Source organism: Spermophilus citellus, assembly GCF_964194105.1.
Source record: "Spermophilus citellus genome assembly, chromosome: 6".
Lineage (NCBI taxonomy): Eukaryota > Metazoa > Chordata > Mammalia > Rodentia > Sciuridae > Spermophilus > Spermophilus citellus.
Genome location: NC_138187.1, coordinates 94,113,981 through 94,133,403, shown reverse-complemented (window position 1 = coordinate 94,133,403; position 19,423 = coordinate 94,113,981). Strand labels below are relative to the sequence as shown.

General features: G+C 42.6%; 1 protein-coding gene across 1 annotated transcript in view; it reads right to left on the bottom strand.

Moving 5' to 3' along the window:
- ADARB2 (adenosine deaminase RNA specific B2 (inactive)) overlaps positions 1 to 19,423 on the bottom strand; it is a gene marked incomplete at both ends in the record, with an annotated part of 479,363 nt that overhangs the window by 57,135 nt on the left and 402,805 nt on the right. Inside the window, one exon of the mRNA XM_081300315.1 lies at positions 18,059 to 18,173. Within this exon, the coding sequence (XP_081156441.1) occupies positions 18,059 to 18,173 (115 nt within the window). The remainder of the gene's footprint in view (positions 1 to 18,058; positions 18,174 to 19,423) is intronic.

The window sequence follows — 19,423 nt, the reverse complement described above, 5'->3', positions numbered from 1 at the left end:
GCGTCACTTAGCATAATCTGCTCTAATGCCATCCATTTACCTCCAAATTCTATGATTTTGTCATTTTTTAATGCAGAGTAATACTCCATTGTGTATAAATGCCACATTTTTTTTTATCCATTCATCTATTGAAGGGCATCTAGGTTGGTTCCACAATCTTGCTATCGTGAATTGTGCTGCTGTGAACATTGATGTAGCAGTGTCCCTGTAGCATGCTCTTATTAGGTCTTTAGGGAATAGACCGAGAAGGGGAATAGCTGGGTCAAATGGTGGTTCCATTCCCAGCTTTCCAAGAAATCTCCATACTGCTTTCCAAATTGGCTGCACCAATTTGCTGTCCCACCAACAATGAACAAGTGTACCCTTTTCCCCGCATCCTCTCCAGCACTTGTTGTTGTTGGACTTCATAATGGCTGCCAATCTTACTGGAGTGAGATGGTATCTTAGGGTGGTTTTGATTTGCATTTCTCTGACTGCTAGCGATGGTGAGCATTTTTTCATGTACTTACTGATTGATTGTATGTCCTCCTCTGAGAAGTGTCTGTTCAGGTCCTTGGCCCATTTGTTGATTGGGTTATTTGTTATCTTATTGTCTAATTTTTTGAGTTCTTTGTATACTCTGGATATTAGTGCTCTATCTGAAGTGTGTGGAGTAAAGATTTGTTCCCAGGATGTAGGCTCCCTGTTTATCTCTCTTATTGTTTCTTTTGCTGAGAAAAAAACTTTTTAGTTTCAGTAAGTCCCATTTGTTGATTCTAGTTGTTAACTCTTGTGCTATGGGTATCCTATTGAGGAATTTGGAGCCCGACCCCACAGTATGTAGATCATAGCCAACTTTTTCTTCTATCAGACCCCGTGTCTCTGATTTAATATCAAGCTCCTTGATCCATTTTGAGTTGACTTTTGTGCATGGCGAGAGAAAGGGATTCAGTTTCATTTTGATGCAAATGGATTTCCAGTTTTCCCAGCACCATTTGTTGAAGATGCTATCCTTCCTCCATTGCAAGCTTTTAGCCCCTTTATCAAATATAAGATAGTTGTAGTTTTGTGGATTGGTTACTGTGTCCTCTATTCTGTACCATTGGTCCACCCGCCTGTTTTGGTACCAGTACCATGCTGTTTGTGTTACTATTGCTCTGTAGTATAGTTTGAAGTCTGGTATCGCTATACCGCCTGATTCACACTTCCTGCTTAGCATTGTTTTTGCTATTCTGGGTCTTTTATTATTCCATATGAATTTCATGATTGTTTTATCTATTTCTACAAGAAATGCTGTTGGGATTTTGATTGGCATTGCATTGAACTTATAGAGAACTTTTGGTAATATCACCATTTTGATGATGTTAGTTCTGCCTATCCATGAACAGGGTATATTTTTCCATCTTCTGAGGTCTTCTTCTATATCTCTCTTTAGGGTTCTGTAGTTTTCATTGTATAAGTCTTTCACCTCTTTTGTTAGGTTGATTCCCAAGTATTTTATTTTTTGGGGGGATATTGTGAATGGAGTAGTTGTCCTCATTTCCATTTCAGAGGATTTGTCGCTGATATACAGGAATGCATTTGATTTATGTGTGTTGATTTTATATCCTGCCACTTTGCTGAATTCATTTATTAGCTCTAATAGTTTCTTTGTAGACCCTTTTGGGTCTGCTAGGTATAGAATCATGTCATCTGCAAATAGTGATAATTTAAGTTCTTCTTTTCCTATTTTTATGCCTTTAATTTCTTTCGTCTGTCTAATTGCTCTGGCCAGTGTTTCGAGGACTATGTTGAACAGAAGTGGTGAGAGAGGTCATCCCTGTCTTGTACCAGATCTTAGAGGGAATGCCTTCAATTTTTCTCCATTCAGAATGATGCTGGCCTGTGGCTTATCATAGATTTCTTTTACAATGTTGAGGTATGATCCTGTTATCCCTAATTTTTCTAGAGTTTTGAACGTAAAGGGATGCTGTACTTTGTCGAATGCTTTTTCTGCATCTATCGAGATGATCATATGGTTCTTATTTTTAAGTCTATTGATGTGGTGAATAACATTTATTGATTTTCGTATATTGAACCAGCCTTGCATCCCAGTGATTTATCCTACTTGATCATGGTGTATAATTTTTTTGATATGTTTTTGAATCCGATTCGCCAGAATTTTATTGAGGATTTTTGCATCTAGGTTCATTAGAGATATTGGTCTGTAGTTTTCTTTCTTTGAAGTGTCTTTGTCTGGTTTAGGTATCAGGGTGATGTTGGCCTCGTAGAATGTATTTGGAAGTTCTCCCTCTTTTTCTATTTCCTGAAATAGCTTGAAAAGTATTGGTGTTAGTTCCTCTTTAAAGGTTTTGTAAAACTCTGCTGTATACCCACCCGGTCCTGGGCTTTTCTTAGTTGGTAGTCTTTTGATGGTTTCTTCTATTTCCTCTATTGTTATTGGTCTGTTTAGGTTGTCTATATCCTCCTGACTCAATCTGGGCAGATCATATGACTTAAGAAATTTATCTATGCCTTCACTGTCTTCTATTTTATTGGAGTATAAGGATTCAAAATAATTTCTGATTATCTTCTGTATTTCTGAAGTGTCTGTTGTGATATTTCCTTTTTTGTCCTGTATGCTAGTAATTTGAATTCTCTCTCTTCTTCTCTTCGTTAGCATGGCTAAGGGTCTGTTGATTTTATTTATTTTTTCAAAGAACCAACTTTTAGTTTTGTCAATTTTTTCAATTGTTTCTTTTGTTTCAATTTCATTAATTTCAGCTCTGATTTTAATTATTTCTTGCCTTCTACTTCTTTTGCTGTTGTTTTGCTCTTCTTTTTCTAGGATTTTGAGATGAAGTATGAGATCATTTATTTGTTGGTTTTTTCTTTTTTTAAGGAATGAACTCCAAGCAATGAATTTTCCTCTTAGAACTGCTTTCAAAGTGTCCCATAGATTCCGATATGTTGTGTCTGTGTTTTCATTTAACTCTAAGAAGTTTTTAATTTCCTCCTTGATGTCTTCTAAAACCCATTGATCATTCAGTAACCTATTGTTCATTCTCCAAGTGATGCATGATTTTTCCTTCCTTCTTTTATCGTTGATTTTCAGTTTCATTCCATTATGATCAGATAAGATGCATGGTATTATCTCTACTCCTTTATATTGTCTAAGAGTTGCCCTGTGACATAATATATGATCTATTTTTTGAGAAGGATCCATGTGCTGCTGAGAAAAAAGTGTAACTGCTTGATGTTGGGTGGTATATTCTATATATGTCAATTAAGTCTAGGTTGTTAATTGTGTTATTGAGTTCTATAGTTTCCTTATTTAACTTTTGTTTGGAAGATCTGTCCAGTGGTGAGAGAGGTGTGTTGAAGTCTCCCATGATTATTGTATGGTGGTCTATTAGACTCTTGAACTTGAGAAGATTTTGCTTGATGAACATAGCTGCACCATTGTTTGGGGCATATATATTTATGATTGTTATGTCTTGTTGGTGTATGGTTCCCTTGAGCAGTATGTAGTGTCCCTCTTTATCCCTTTTGATTAACTTTGGCTTGAAATCTATTTTATTTGATATGAGTATGGACACTCCTGCTTGTTTCCGCAGTCCATATGAGTGGTATGATTTTTCCCAACCTTTCACCTTCAGTCTATGTATATCTTTTCCTATTAAATGTGTCTCCTGTAGGCAGCATATTGTTGGGTCTTGTTTTGTGATCCATTCAACTAGCCTGTGTCTCTTAATTGGTGAGTTTAAGCCATTAACATTTAGGGTTATTATTGAGATATGGTTTGTTCTTCCAGCCATATTTGTTTATTAATGTTATTAAACCTGATTTGTTTTCCTCTTTGATTGCTTTCCCCCCTTTACTGTCCTACCTCCCACTGTTGGTTTTCAATGTTATTTTCCATTTCCTCTTCCTGTAATGTTTTGCCAAGGATTTTTTGAAGAGATGGTTTTCTAGCTGCGAATTCTTTTAACTTTTGTTTATCGTGGAAGGTTTTAATTTCATCTTCCATCCTGAAGCTTAATTTCGCCGGATACACGATTCTTGGTTGGAACCCATTTTCTTTCAGTGTTTGAAATATGTTATTCCAGGATCTTCTAGCTTTCAGAGTCTGTGTTGAGAGATCAGCTGTTATCCTGATTGGTTTACCCCTAAATGTAATCTGCTTCCTTTCTCTTGTAGCTTTTAAAATTCTCTCCTTATTCTGTATGCTGGGCATCTTCACTATAATGTGTCTAGGTGTGGATCTCTTATGATTTTGCACATTCGGCGTCCTGTAGGCTTCTAGGATTTGGGATTCTGTCTCATTCTTCAAGTCTGGGAAGTTTTCTCGTATTATTTCATTGAATAGATTGTTTATTCCTTTGGTTTGGAGCTCTGTGCCTTCCTGTATCCCAATGACTCTTAAGTTTGGTTTTTTAATGTTATCCCATATTTCTTGGATGTTCTGCTCATGGTTTCTTAGCAGTCTTGCTGAGCTGTCTATGTTCTTTTCAAGTTGAAATACTTTGTCTTCATTGTCTGATATTCTATCTTCTAAGTGATCTACTCTGCTGGTAGTATTCTCAATTGAGTTTTTAAGTTGGTTTATTGCTTCCTGCATTTCTAGGATTTCTATTTGTTTGTTTTTTATTACCTCTATCTCCCTGTGAAATTGATCTTTTACTTCCTGGATTTGTTTACGTAGTTCCTTGTCAAAGTGATCTTTCATTGTCTGATTTTGCTGTCTCATGTCTTCCTTGAGACTCCAGATCATCTGAAGCATGTATATCCTGAACTCTTTATCTTACATTCCATCTGTTGCAGCTATTACCTCTTCTAAAGTTGAGTTGACCTGCATTGCTTGTGGTCCTTTCTTTCCTTGTCTTTTCATACTGCTCACGTTTCTTTCTGCTTGGTGAAACTGTTGTGTTTTTGAAAATTTCCCCCTATTTATTTATATTGCTCTTGTATAGTTGGGAAATCTCCCTTGCAGGGCGGGTAGTGGCTGTGCTCCTCCTTTAATTAGGGTGATCTGTCTACCATGCTGGTCGGTCGCAGGTCTGCCCACCCTGCGGGCGCGGGTGGCGGCTCTGCTCTGCCCCCACTCCAATTGTGGTGACGTAACTACCACGCCCTCCGGTCGTTGGTCCTGATCCGGATGTGGGCAGCGGCTCTGCTCGGCCCCTACTCCAATTGGTGTGACGTGTCTACCACACTGGTAGGCCTCTAGGCCTGTTCCGCCAGTGGGTCGCAGGTCTGCGTACCTTGCGAGCTCGGGTGGCAGTTCTGCTCAGCTCCCACTCCCAGTGGGGGTACCCGACTGCCTCTCCAATGGGTCGCTGGGCCTTTTCCGGATACGGGCGGCGGCTCTGCTCCACCCCCACTCCAACCAGTGTGACGTGACTGCCTCGGTGCTACTTGTCCACCACGCTGGCAGGCTACCGGGCCTGTCCTGCCAGTGGGTTGCAGGTCTGCCTACCTTGCAGGCTCAGACGGCGGCTCTGCACAGCCCCTACTCCAAATGGTGTGACTTGGCTACCGCGCCGTCGGGTCGCTGGTCCTGTTCCAGGCATGGGCGGCTACTCTCTTCGGCCCCAGCTGCAGTTGGGGTGTCGTGATACCACGCCGGCGGGTCACTTGGTCTGCTCTGGGCGCAGGCGGCAGCTCCACTCTGCCCCCCTGGCCCCCACAGCACCCAGCAGGACCCGGACCAAGAAGCAAGTCACCGCAGGTTCCCCAGCCCTGGGCCAAAGCAGCTTCGGGAGCCAGAACCCGGCCTCTCCGATCCCGGCAACGCTCTGCTAGGAGCAGGCTCCAAGGAGCGACCCCCGAGGGTTCCCCAGCCCTGGGCCAAAGCAGCCCGGGGAACCAGAATCCGGCCGCTCAGAGCCCGGCGCACGCCTTGCCAGGAGCGAGCCCCAAGGAGTATTCTCCACAGGTTCTCCAGCCCCGAGCCTGAGCGATCTGTCTGCGAGACGCAGGCCAATACCAGCCTGAAATCACCTGTTCCGTAGCTGAATGAGCTGAGATCAGTAGAAAACAGGTATGATTACATCAGCTCTCCAAGATGGCGGCTGCTGTCCTCCTCTGTGGTCCGACTGGTGTCGAGAATTGAACTGGACCGCTTCTCTCCTCTGTCTCAAAGCCAGAACTCAGCACTAAGCGTGGCCATTGCACCACTGGCAGGAGCCCCCAGAATCCGCATCGCTGCACTCCCGCTCCGGCACCTCGCCGCTTCCCAGCACACGCCGCAGACTCCAACTGCGGGGCGGTCCACAGATCAGGCAATGCGACCCTCCGTGCAGAGAAATCGCCCCCGACCGAGCCCCCACAGCCGAACCTCGCGCGATGGAAATCCATCCACTAGATTCTGGAGCACTTCAATTTCACTGGAAATTCACAACAAGATAGCCTTCAGCTGTTTCTCCTTGTCTTTCTCCCGCACAGTGATGTGGCGCACTGGGGTGATGCACTCCCTTCGCCGCCATCTTCAGGAATCCTCCTGAGTCCACTCTTAAACTCAAATCCTAGAGACTTGAGCATTGCTTGAAGGCCCCACCTCCCAATGTTGTCACCGTGGCAATTAAATCTTGACATGAGGTTTGGAGAGGACAAACATTCAAACCACAGCCCAACACAAAGCTCTTACTTGAATGTTGGATTTGGCAGATGCTGGACCTTTGTTGGACTAGCAAGTGTTTCAGGCTGGATTCTTCTCTTATAGGCACTTTCAGTTTTTTAGAGCATCCCTTCTTCCCCTCCCCCACTCTGGGGATTCATGCCTGTGGTTGGCTTTGATGCAGGTGAATGTAACTCTCTGGCTGGCCTCTGGCATTGACCTTTTTAGTCCCAGAACTGGTTGGTCCAGTCCTCTAATGACATCATTTTACCTCCTTCCTCTTTCTCACCAGAGAAATTACTTTTGGGAGAGAAGATGACTAGTCTGGCAGCTGTCAATCTGGCTGACATCTGATGCATAGGACTTCCAAGATGGTGGGTGCTATGGTTTGAATATTTGTGTCCCTCCGAAATTCATGTTGAAACATCATCCCCATAAACAAGAGGTATCAAAGGCGTGGCCTTTGGAAAAGGATTAGGGCATGAGGGTCCCATCCTTCTGAGTGGATTTGTGCTGGCTTGAAGGGGTTGGAGGGAACTAGCTAGGTCTTATTTGCTCTTCCATTTCTTTGCTATGTGAAGATGCGATGTACCTCCCTTCTGGAGGACAAAGAAACGGGCACTTGTTGGAAGCAGAGACTAGGCCCTCAGCAAACACTGAACCTGCTAGCACCTTGTTCTTGGGCTTTCCAGCCTCCAGAACCGTAAGAAATAACTTTTTGTTGTTTGTAGATTATCCAGTTTCAGGTATGTTATTATAGTAGCACAGGTGGACTAAGACAATTAGCAGACCCTCAGCACACACCCCCCCCCAGCTCTAGGAAGAAAGTACATCTATTTACTTAATTAGAACTAAGTAATTCTTAACCTGTTTCTACTCTTTGAATGGAAGTTTCACTATATATATATATTATTCATATCTCTCTGTCTTGGAGGAAAACATTAACAAATTTCTAAGAATAAAACCAAACATAAAATATATCAACTTGCACCAAAGAAATAAATCCCCAAATTACATAAATCAGAGACAGAAAGGGATGATTTTTTATCATACATGTGGACTGCCTTACGGGTGTGATGTATAATTAATTCTGACTCCCTGTTTTCTAATACCATGTCCATGGAATTTAACGACTCAAGTAACAGGGTTTCCACACATCCCTTCCGGAAGCCTCTTCCACAGTTTATTAGAGCTTAGCATTAGGAAGACTTCCCCAATCTTCGGCTAAACGATGGTCTCGGGTTCCATTCTGTTACTCAGGTTTTATCTGTAAGAGCTCGCAGCCTCCTGGTGGTTTGCAGTCTCTGAATATTTGCAAAGAATATCATGACCCACCTGCAATCCCTCTTCTAGTCATTATTTGATTAACATCTATGTTGTATTTTCAATCTTTTCCTGAAAGCAAATCCTTTTTCTTCCAAAGTTTTTGTTTCCATCCTCTAGATTTCCTCTAATTAGTTCAAAATCAGGTGGAGTTAACAATGCCTGCCTGAGGCGTGTCTGGTCTTTAGGTGTGGGATTGGGCCAAGGCTGAAGAAAACAGTTTTGCTTTTGATGGAATATTTTTCTTCTACTAGGGTCTTGATTGATAGTAGCCTCCAGAAATTGGAAGACAGCAGTGTCTCCTGGGCTTTTATTCTCTCAATATTGCAAATACATTGATTTTAGGGGGAAAATAAGTTATGTGTCAGTGTTTTGTGTGTTTTCTTATAAATGACAAAACATCTGTAAAGAATAACAGATAATAAGGCTCTGGTAGGCAGAAACTAATAGGCTCTAGGGCACAGGTAACCCTATTTCTGCTACTTTGGACTTTGTTCAAGTAAATTTAACTATGTTCTGTTGTCTCATCTGGGAAAGGATTTTTTTTTAAAAATTTATTTGTCTTAATTATTTATAAATGACAGTAGAATGCATTTATGCACTTTGATATGTCACTCGTATATGGGATATAATGTATCATTTTTCTGAGTGTTCATGTTGTAGAATCACACACACACACACACACACACACACACACACATATATAAAGTGATAATGTCTGTTTTGTTCTACTATCCTTCCTATCCCCACATCCCCTCCCTTCACTTCCCTCTACCTAATCTAAAGTAACTCTATTCTTCACTAGTACCTTCTGCCCCATTGTGAATTAGCATCCACATGTTAGAGAAAACACTTAGCCTTTGATTTCTTGGGATTGGATTATTCCACTTAGCATGATATTCTCCAACTCCATCCATTTACTGGCAAATGCCATAATTTTGTTCTTCTTTAAAGCTGAATAATATTCCATTAGAAAAAATATATATCACATTTTCTTTATCCATTCATCTACTGAACAACACCTAGGTTGGTTCCATAGTTTTGCTATTGTGAATTGAGCTGCTATAAACATTAACGTGGCCCCGTCACTATAGTATGCTGATTTTAAGTCCTTTGGGTATTAAATGAGGAGTGGGACAGTTGGGTCAAATGGTGGTTCCATTCCAAATTTTATGAGGAATCTCCATACTACTTTTTATAGTGATTGTACCAATTTGCAGTCCCACCACCCATGAAAAGCTTTTTGAGGATTAAAGAAAATCATGTAAAGTTTAAAGAGTTTTAAATGTCATAATTTCTGGCTGTTAGTTTTGTATATATTTCAATTCTCCTATAATTGTGTTTATCTATCTGCAACCAGGCTTTTCCTGCCATCTCCAGATAGAATGATATTCAAAACCATATGATCTATTGTTCCTTAAACTGACCACAATCATATGTTCTTTGTATGAGAACAGGAGGGTTTGTTTTGAGAAGCTAAGAGCAAATTTGGAGATACCTGAAAAATATATAAGAACACAGCTCTGGTCTATATGCTAATGAAAAACTCAATGAAGAGTACACTTACAGTGTCCAGGGCATGTTTTTAAAATCCTTTTCCATCCATCTATCCATTCATCCATCCATCCATCCATCCATCCATCCATCCATCCATCCATCCAATGTGTATTGAACAGCTTAAGAAAGTGGGGCTGCAAATGGTGAGATCCCAAAGCCCTTTCATCAGCACATATTCACAGGTCAGGAAGGAGAGACAAGTAACTTACTGTGATCAGACCTCCCACAGACCTGTGGACATGTTCTGAGAGGGTGGGGTGATTGCAGAAGACAAAGCCAGTGTGGGAGGGGGAGGGTGGGATGTTTGCCCTGGGCTGAAGGGAGCATAACCCTCTGTCAGATGACAAGGGAGGAATAACCATGAAGGGAAAGCAGCCTGTGTGAAGTCCTCAGGCTCTGGAGGGTGAGTTGTGTAGGATTCTTGCCTCTGAGGTCAGGATGTGGGGAACCCCAGGACATGCAGTACCAGCTTTGCTCACCTTCTTCCCAGAGAAGAGAATGGAAGAGGACTGGGCAGCAGTCTGGCCTGCTATGTGGCCTCCATCAGCCCTAAAAGAACTAGCACTTCTTGCCTACAAGACACCAAACAAGCTGTTGGCCTTAAACGTTTCTGAACAGAAGAATCTCTCGTTCCCAGCTGTCTGTGAACAAGCCCCATAACTGTTGAAAGAGCATCTCTTCGGGAGGGCCCTGAAAACCTGTCTTCAACAATCCTTCCAGGGTAAGCTTGTGACCAGGTGAACTTGGTGAACACAGGTATGTGAAAAAGGCAGGTGCACATTTATCCATTTTTTTTTTTCAGCTGGCTGTTGGTAGTCACATTGTGATAGAGCAAAATGGGAACTTGAGCAATTTAAGAGCTGACAAGTTGTGGTTTTGCACGCTGACACACAGCAGCTCTGCTTACTGACATTCAACCATATAGGCTTGCAGTGGCTAACAGGTACCTGTAGAAGATAACTCAGTAGCAGAAGCAGGAAACAGCAATGGGGACAGAACATTACCCCTTAGGGTTAGTGGAAGAAAAGTCCCCAAGCTATATGAGAGTCCCTGGGTTGTTGACAAGCTTGTACCCACATAAGGAATGTAGAATAACCCTCCAATAGAATTGCATTAACTCCCTTGCCTTGTTGTACTCCAAAATTACTTATGTATAAAAGTCAAAGTCCGGCTGCACTTAGGGCTCAGATTTTGGGAGTTATCCTTCTGGGCAGTTGCACCCTACTAAAGTGTTTTAATACCAGTGAGGAGACGCTGTCAGTCATTGCTGATGCAAAAAAGAAAGGCCATTTCAGGATGGGATGACTACAGAGCCAGGAAGCTGCAGACCCTGAAACCATCACGGGCCTGAACTGGGTGAGTCTGCTGCGGCTGTCCAGCCATTGTTTATGTGAAGAGTAATAAAAAGGGATTTGTTTAAGACACTGCTTTTCAGCTCTCTCTTTTCCTGCAGCCAGATGTGTTCCTAAATGACATAACTTCAAAATGCATGGGAATCCAATGTGATAAATAACGTACATTAAAAGATGTAAGGTGACCAGATGAGCTTATTATTAGTTATGTCCCCAAACATCAACATTGTAAAGGGTTTCACTGGATATAAATAAGGTAATTTTGCATTCAGTGAATATATTCCATACCCTCATCCTACTCCCAAGAAAGAAATAGAATGACATCCAACTCTGTGCAATTAATAGATTGAAAAATCTACTCATCTCTCTGTTTGGATTGGGCCGAGCTTGCTCTTTGCCCCATTAGTAAATCATTCTTTTATATCAAAGGAGCAAATATGGAACACCTGGTCTGGTCGATGAGAAGTCCTTTCTTTTGTGCACCAACGATGACTGACAAGGTCTCCTCACTGGTGTTCAAACCAGAAATAATGAGAGCACAAAGCCACAACTCATAAATGATTCATGTTCTAAATATTTTAAGTGGCAGTGCTTTCTCTGCCTGTAAGCAAGCTTGATATTCTCATTTGTGTCCTCTGCTCTGTGCTGTTTTCAAGAAGGCAGATAAGGGATCATCCTTGAAACAGTTCAGATGGAAACTCACGTAGGATCTGGAAATCTCCACTCCCTGACTTGAGCCCTCTGTTAACCTCATAATGCTTCCTCGTCTTTTCTTGACCCAGCTGGTCGAGTTACTGTGGGATCAAATCCAGTTGGTGACTTGAAACACTTTTCCTTGGTTAATGGCCCCAAAGCCCCATCCCTGAACATTGCTGCATTGGGGACCAAGCCTTTAACACACAAGCCTTCAGGGGACACTGCAGACCGAAGGATAATCCTCAGGTATTTATAATAGCGACGTGACACTGACTAATGGACCCCATTAAGCCTTGAGATCTTGGATTTCCTGAGTGTGAATTCCCCCCAAGTTCCCATGCAGAGATGTCTGAAGCAGCCCACTTACCCTCGACACTTCCCACAGAGCAGTTCTCTCAGCATCAGTTCATGTGGATGGAAAAACCTTAGGAATTTCAATACAGGGTCCACTAGATCAGAAAGGAGTAGAAACTGTGACCCCAGTGCCCATGTTTGAGAGTCCACAAGTACTTCAAAGGGTGACAGCTTTACCCCGTTTCATATCTGTTCATAAAGACCCGAACCCTTCTGAGTATTTTTATTTAATAAAGCACTATGATTTTTCTGAAGCTCCTGTCCTTCCTCTCTTCTTCCTTAGCTTCTTCTCTCTTTCTCTGTATCTCTTCCCTTCCCTTCCTCCCTCTTTCCTTCCACAGCATGCTTAACCAGACCTTTAGAATGGACGCATCTTCCTATGGCGAAGGTGAATGTTTTTGCTTGTTAAAGAAGATAACACAGTTTAACACCCCGAAACATTGCCTAGGTTCTTAGGCAAACAGCAGTAGCAGAGTCTTCTCTTAATTTTTTTTCTTTCACCAATGAACTTAGTATTTTGTTTCCACTAAACTATAAAAAAGATCTAGAATAAAGAGAATAGAATAAAGAGAGGTCAGTTTTATCACCTTGAGGTACAGTGTTGGATTTTCTTTGCTCAGTGAAGGCTTTTGGGCAATTAGATTGTAGCTAAAATCGAATGCTCAGTTATGAGCTAATGATCAGAAAAACGCAGAAGTGTCTGAGGGGCTTTGATAGTAGTGTCTGATCTCCAAAGAGTGCAGCAAAAGAATTTTCTTCTTCCCTTTTTAAAATGCACTTGTGTCTAAACACTGCCTTAAGAGAAGGAATAAATTAAAGCATTTTATGAGGACTTAGCTGGTGGTCAGGGCTCTCTCTCCTCTCTAGGGTTAATTTAGCTTTGAGGGTTTTTATTGGCACCTCGTAAATTATTCTAGACTAAACTATTTGTCTCTAAATGAGCCATGAGTGGAGTTGGGGTGGGACAGAAGTCCAGTCGGGGACTGACATTCTTTCCCTTTATCTTAAGGAAAGGTGTTTGGTATAAATGGGACAGCATTCAAGCGACACCAGTGTCTGCCACACCATTGTACAATCTATCCTGCGTTTTGTAGTCTGAACCTAATGGTTGCAACCAAAGATTTAAAATCAATTGCCCATCAGCACTCCGAAATGTCCCAAGATGTTGGCTTCTGTAAATCTTAATGTGCCTGCACAGATCCATGGAGATGTGTCATCTACTTCATATTTCTTTGTATCTACTTAGAAGTTACTAAGATCAATTCTTGGAAACCCAGTTGATAATTTACCATCTTTCACATGGTGTGAAGCTTCTGTTAGAGGATTTTTTTGTCTGGTACCTTTGTTTTGGCTTATCTTCCTTAGACTCATCTGACTATAAATAAAAATATTCTGCTTTTAATTTCAAGATCGAGGTGATTGCTAGTCATTCAGAGAGAAAGTGGAAAGGAAGGTTTTGAGATATTGGGGAGTAAACTACTTTATCTGGATTCTTCTAGGTGTTGATGAAGGCGAGCAGACACAAACACTAGTCATATGATGAAAACAGGCTTCAACTGTACTTAAACTGTCATGCTTTGTCAAGTGCAATGGGAAAATAGCATTTATATATCAGCTTTATCTGGTTCTGCACAGCAACAGGATTCTTGACTCAAGCTGGAAGCATGGACAGTACGGTGCAGAGACGGACTACCTCGTGTGCACAGGGTAGATCCAGGGCAAATGCACCCAGCAAACCACACTCTTCACTTCAGAACTTGCAAAAATGAATGACTGTTGTTCAATGAATTGTTTCTTTCATATATCCCCCAGTAAGACCGGACTGGTTGTTGTCCAGAGTGTTTAACAATCTCAGCAATTATGCTGAACCATTTTAGTGAATTTCAACTTGACCAGCCTGTTTTTCAGAGATGTGTATTTTTTTCCAGAACACTTATAGTTCTAGAGAATTTATGGAATGATTAAACTTCACGTTAGCAAAAATGGGGAATATTATTTGTGAAAGCCAGAGCTTCTGAATTTGTTTTGCAGGCTAGACTAGAAAAACAAAGCTTTAAACCTCCTTTCCAGGAATTGATCTTAATAATGTATACTAGAAAACTCTTTTTTTCCTATTTGTCTAATAAACTTGGAAAAATAATTTTACACATAAAGAACATGCATTGTTACCCCCAGATCCTGATGTATGTGTCTAAAGGGGATCAGAGGCCACAAAGGATCAGGACTCCACAACCCACATCTTAGTTCTGCCCTTCCTCCTACTGTTACGACTTTAGGAAAGTTACTTAGCCTCTTGTTTTTATTGTCTATAGTTCTTCAAAGTGACAGCAAAAAGCCCTGTTTTTCCCACTTCCCAGGGTTGTGTCAATCAAATTGATTGACGTGTGTGAAAATGCTATCACAATGATAAATGTGCATATTAAATAAAGTCACCACCATCAATAACTCCTTCAAGAACCACTTTCTCACGGAAATACTGGACTTTCTTCACAAAGCTGTTCCTTGACTGCAGAGCCCACTATGCTGTCCAGCGTCAGTGCAAGAGTGTGAACAACAACTGTGTTTTCTTCTCCCTTTATGGAACCGATTGAAATGAAACATCCCCAAATGGGAACAAATCTGAAATATGGTGTGAAAAGGAGATGGCTGGAGAGCTTCCCAGAGTCTCCTAGAAGATGTAAAATGGTGGGAGTTTGCAGAGGCTGAAATGAAGAGAATAGCTCCAAATATCAGCTGCCGGGAGGAGGAAGCTCCATCTCTGAGGCTGAACCTAGGGAGCTTCAGGCTCGGAGTCCACGGGTCCACAAGCCAGGAGCAAGTGCAGACCCGAAAGGGGGATGCATTGAATAATGCTTTAGTAAATGGTGGCCCCCATTGGCCAAATCTCCATGCTCCTTGGAGAGGACACCTGAGAATTGAAGCTTTCTCTTAGGATGAGAAATGAAGAATCTCATGGTTAAGGAATGGAAGGAACTGCCTGAGAAAAGTGAGGAGACCTGATGGAAGGATTGTCTCACAGAGCAGCACATTCCTCATTTGGTGACAAGAGGCTTGCTCCTGCTCACCCAGCTTGAGGGGGCAACAGCTGACCGGAGCTGGAGAGCCAGCTAGTCTTTTCATGTGGCCAGGCCTGTGGGGAAACTTGGTCAACCTGCACAAGGGCAGAGGACACTTGTGCCTGGGGTCTAGGACCATTGATAGGATATTTTATTCACAAGTGCAAATATTCAGACAAAAACCATAAGCAGGATAAAAGAGCAAGACTGAAGATAACAAAGAGAGCCATGGGTCCCAGAGGAGTCGCACCAATCAGAGGACAGAAGAGAACTTAGACGTTTGCTGGCGAGTCTCCCCAGAGAAATGCATGAAGACATCACATCTACAAAACAAGAAGAGTAATCCTTGAAAAAGAAGGACCCTGAGATTAAGGAGAGTCTTGAATAAAAAAATAGACTGCAAAAATCAGGGGGTACAGTGGAAGATCTTTATGACAAATTAAGAAATCTGCAAAAAACAAAAGACCAAAGAGATGGAAAGTAAAAAAGGGAAAAGATAGATGATTAGTTCAGATATTGAAAATTCAACAAAATGTGTATGACGGAATGAATTCGTCAAAGAACTGATACAAGAAAAAAAATACACAAGCAGCTTAAATATGTCAGGGAAGGCAAAAGGCTCACACCCACATGCATTCTTAGGAAATTACAAAATATCCAAGTTTTAAAAAAAGACCTTTCCTTCCTTGGGCCAAGGTGGGTGCTGGTTCCTGCAAAGAGAATGTCAGTCAGATCTGTAATGTTTCTCAACATATTTATTAGATAAGAGATAATGGAAAAAAAAAACACTTCAAAATACTGAGAGAAAATAATTTTGAGCTTAACATTTCTCACGTAGAGCAACTATTAAGGTAGTATGAGAACCAGTTCAAGGTATCTTGAGGTATGTAATTATTCCTCAAATTCATCTCCTATTCACTTTTTAAAAGGACTGCCCCCCTCTACCCCCAAGGGTGCACTGATACAAGGGAAAAAAAAAAGAAACAGAAGAGAAGAAGGATATTGAAGAAGACGGTAGGTCTATACTAGAAGCAGATGTCAGAGGTCCTAGGGGCAGAGGTTCCTGAGGGAGTAGTCAGGGACAGAAGTGGGTCCCATCCACAGAAACTATGATTCTATGATTCAGGGACTATGTGACTTGGCAAACAGGTAAAAGATATATTTATTTATTTATTTATTTATTTATTTATTTATTCCTAGTAAGAAAAAAGAAAATGAAATTTTCTGGGTGGTGTGCATGTCACCACATACAATGTTATCATTGACAAAATGGAACAGTTTTGGCTTAGACCAGTGCACTGAATTTATAAAGTAATGTTCACCTTTTGAACATTTTGTACACTTTGTCTTTCTCAACAAGTGACACTGGAAGGAAGCTTTGCTGTTCCATTTTACTAAGAGGCCTGAACTGGAAAGGCTAAATGAATAACATGCCCTGTGCCACGGCTAAGACAGGGTCCTGACCGCTCTGCTCCTGCTCCAATGTTCTCCCTCACTGGAGAGGCCCCACGGGGGTCTAGAATGACAGGAAACACATGCCAGTCATCTTATTTTTTAAAAAAATATTTATTTTTTAGTTGTAGATGGACAGCATGCCTTTATTTCACTTATTTATTCTTATGTGGTGCTGAGGATTGAACCCAGTGCCTTATGTATGCGAGGCAAGCGTGCTACCACTTGAGCCACATCCCAAGCCCAGTCATCTGATTTTTAAAACTGACTTTGCATATCTTTGGACATGGGTAGATTGATGTTCTTTTCAATCCTGGCCTCTGCCTGTGCTGCAGGGTCATGTGTGAGTGTTGAATGACCCAAAATCATTTTTTAGCAGGCCATTAAAACTCATGCAAAACTTTGGAAATAAAAATAGTTAATTTGAATAACCAGCTGGTTAATTACTATAGGTTAGCAATTTGACATTTCCACAAATCTGATTAATTTTTCCTGGCCTTATTAAAGAGCTGACCTCCCTGGACAGGTCAGTCTTGTTTTCTAGAATCGAATTCCATCCCTGGGATCAGTTTGGGTTGGAGATTTGACAGAAAGGAGGAAATTCATGAGCTGGTTTATACCCCAGCAAGAGGGCAGATCTCTGCCATGTGATCCTGTGTCTCTATGTATCCCTCCATGTCTTCCCATGTTCCCCTTTGTCCTCTGGGGTCCCCTGTGTACTGTGTCCCCATGTATCACCCTGTGTCCCTCTGTGTCTTCTGCATTCTCCTATGTCCCCTCTGCCTCCCCGTCCCTGTGTCTCTCCCTGAATCTCCCCCATATCTTCTCTCTGCTCCCCCATATCCTCTGTGATCCCTGTTTTTGGTCTCTGTTTCCCTGTGTCCCCTTCCCCTGTGTTCTCTCTGTGTCCTCCTTATGTCCCTCTATGTCCCATCTGTGTTACTCTTTGTCTCCTCCATAGCCCTTTGTGTCTTTTCTGTGTCCCTTATTCCCTAGTGTCCCCCTTTGTCCTACTATGTCCCTTCTTGGTTTCCTGCCTCTGCGGAGTCCTCTTATGTCCCCTCCTTTCCCTTCCTCTATTCGCCCACCAAGGACTGATGCATGGAGTCTGCATTCGGACAGGCCCATAGATGCCATAGCCATGGGAAACAGACACTTTGACAATTGACATCTTTCTGAAAGGTCACCTCCACCTCCCTTGTCCAAGTGGGGCTCTACCTCCTTGCCCTGGAGCCAAGACCTATGGTGACACACATGATCCGCACACGGGGAAGCATCAGCTCCTAGTTGTGGGCACGTTGGGGCTGATAGGGATGGACCAACTCCTTACCTATCAGCTTCAGGTGACTTTTTTTGGTGGCCTGGTCTGGCCTCAGACTCCAGCTTTTACAAATACAGCATCATTCTTGAAAATGGGGACATGCCTAATGGGACAGATCAGCCAAGGCCTTGACAGCTTGTCTATGGGACTGACAGGAGCTCATGCAGATGGGCCCTGGCAGGCGAGTTGTGCCACCACTGCTTGTAGGGTGCTGCTGGTAAGTGCTGGCCCCTGATTTCTGGGTTCCGTATTGTCTTTCTTGCCATATCCCTGTGGGTACAGGGAATCTGCTGGCCCCCCAGTCAGGTAAATTCGAACACTCCTTTCTTTGGAGAAGAAAATCTCCACAGGGAGAGGAAGAGGTGGTTACCTTTGGTCATGACGATGCCTGCTAGTGCTTTGTGGCGGGCATGCATAGACGTCAGGCCAACCGTCAGCTCACGGAACTTCTGCGTGACCAGCTGGGACACAGAGTCGGCGAATTCCTGAAAGACACAAGCACCAGGGCTCTTTGACGGGTGAGCAGAAGCAGCGGGTGAACAACTGCTCTGTGTCCTCTCCTTCTCAGCCTCGACCCCATCATGTAGGCATCCGGGGTGCCCCTCATAGAGCAGCTCTTGCTGTCACATGCATGTGACTGCTGTCTGTATGGCTTTGCCCAATGGCCTTAGGAAAGAGTTGATTGTAATTAACCCCCAGTGTCACCCATGGCAAAAATCTAGACCTGTGCCTGGTCAAGAGACCTCAGCATGGGTTTGGTGCTCAATTCCTTCTTCCCTCTCCTGCCCCAGAGCAGTAGGTTCCCAAGAGTCTTCCAGGTAGACATTGATTGAAAGCATCCTGATAGGGGAGGGAGGATTTGCACATGTTGGACAACTGGCCACCACTTTCTTCTCAGTATCACAGAACCAATTTTTAACTAGTGGGCACATCTCAAGGTACTCTCCAGGCTGAACAACTCTCTATAGCTCACGTGCCAAGGTCTTTTCTCACCTTCCTGCAAATGTCCACACGAACACACAGACCACACATTGCACAGAGCATGTGCATATACACAAAACGTGTATACACACAAATTCATGCATGCAGTCATAATACACAATGCATGTACACGTGTGTGCACACGCAGATACTGGCACATGCATGTATGCACATAGATGCACACACACAAACACTCACATACACAAATGCACACACAGAAGTGTGCACACCAAGCTGGAATCTCCCCTATTGAGCTGTCCTAAAGCCACTCCATATCTCTGTAAAAGAAGTGTATGTATGGCAACAAAGCTGCAGAGCCCAGAAAGCATGGCTTTGTGGTCATCCTTCCTCCAACCCCTCCAGGTCCTGTGATTAAAACATCACCTTTGCCTAAATGTGAGGCCCCATGACTTGTCACTAGGGACAACATGAGTGGCGTGATTGTCACAGGCCTTGGAGTAGGGAAACCTGCTAGGAGTCTTGGTTCTGTAACCTCTGAGCTTGGGCAAGTCATTCAAAACCCCTGAGCCCTGTTTTTTATTTCCATCTGATAGTGTTTTTGTGAGGAGAGAATGAATTGGTTCTCCCTAAATGCTTAGCTCAGTGCTGCACACTTGGCAGGTGCTAAAAATGATGCTTGTAACTATTACTTTTATTGTGTATTTTCCCTCAGTCTTTGCTGCATTGACAAAACCATTATGTAGCCAAATCAAACCATCAGTGTATCCATAAGGTGGGTAAGCAGTTCATTTTG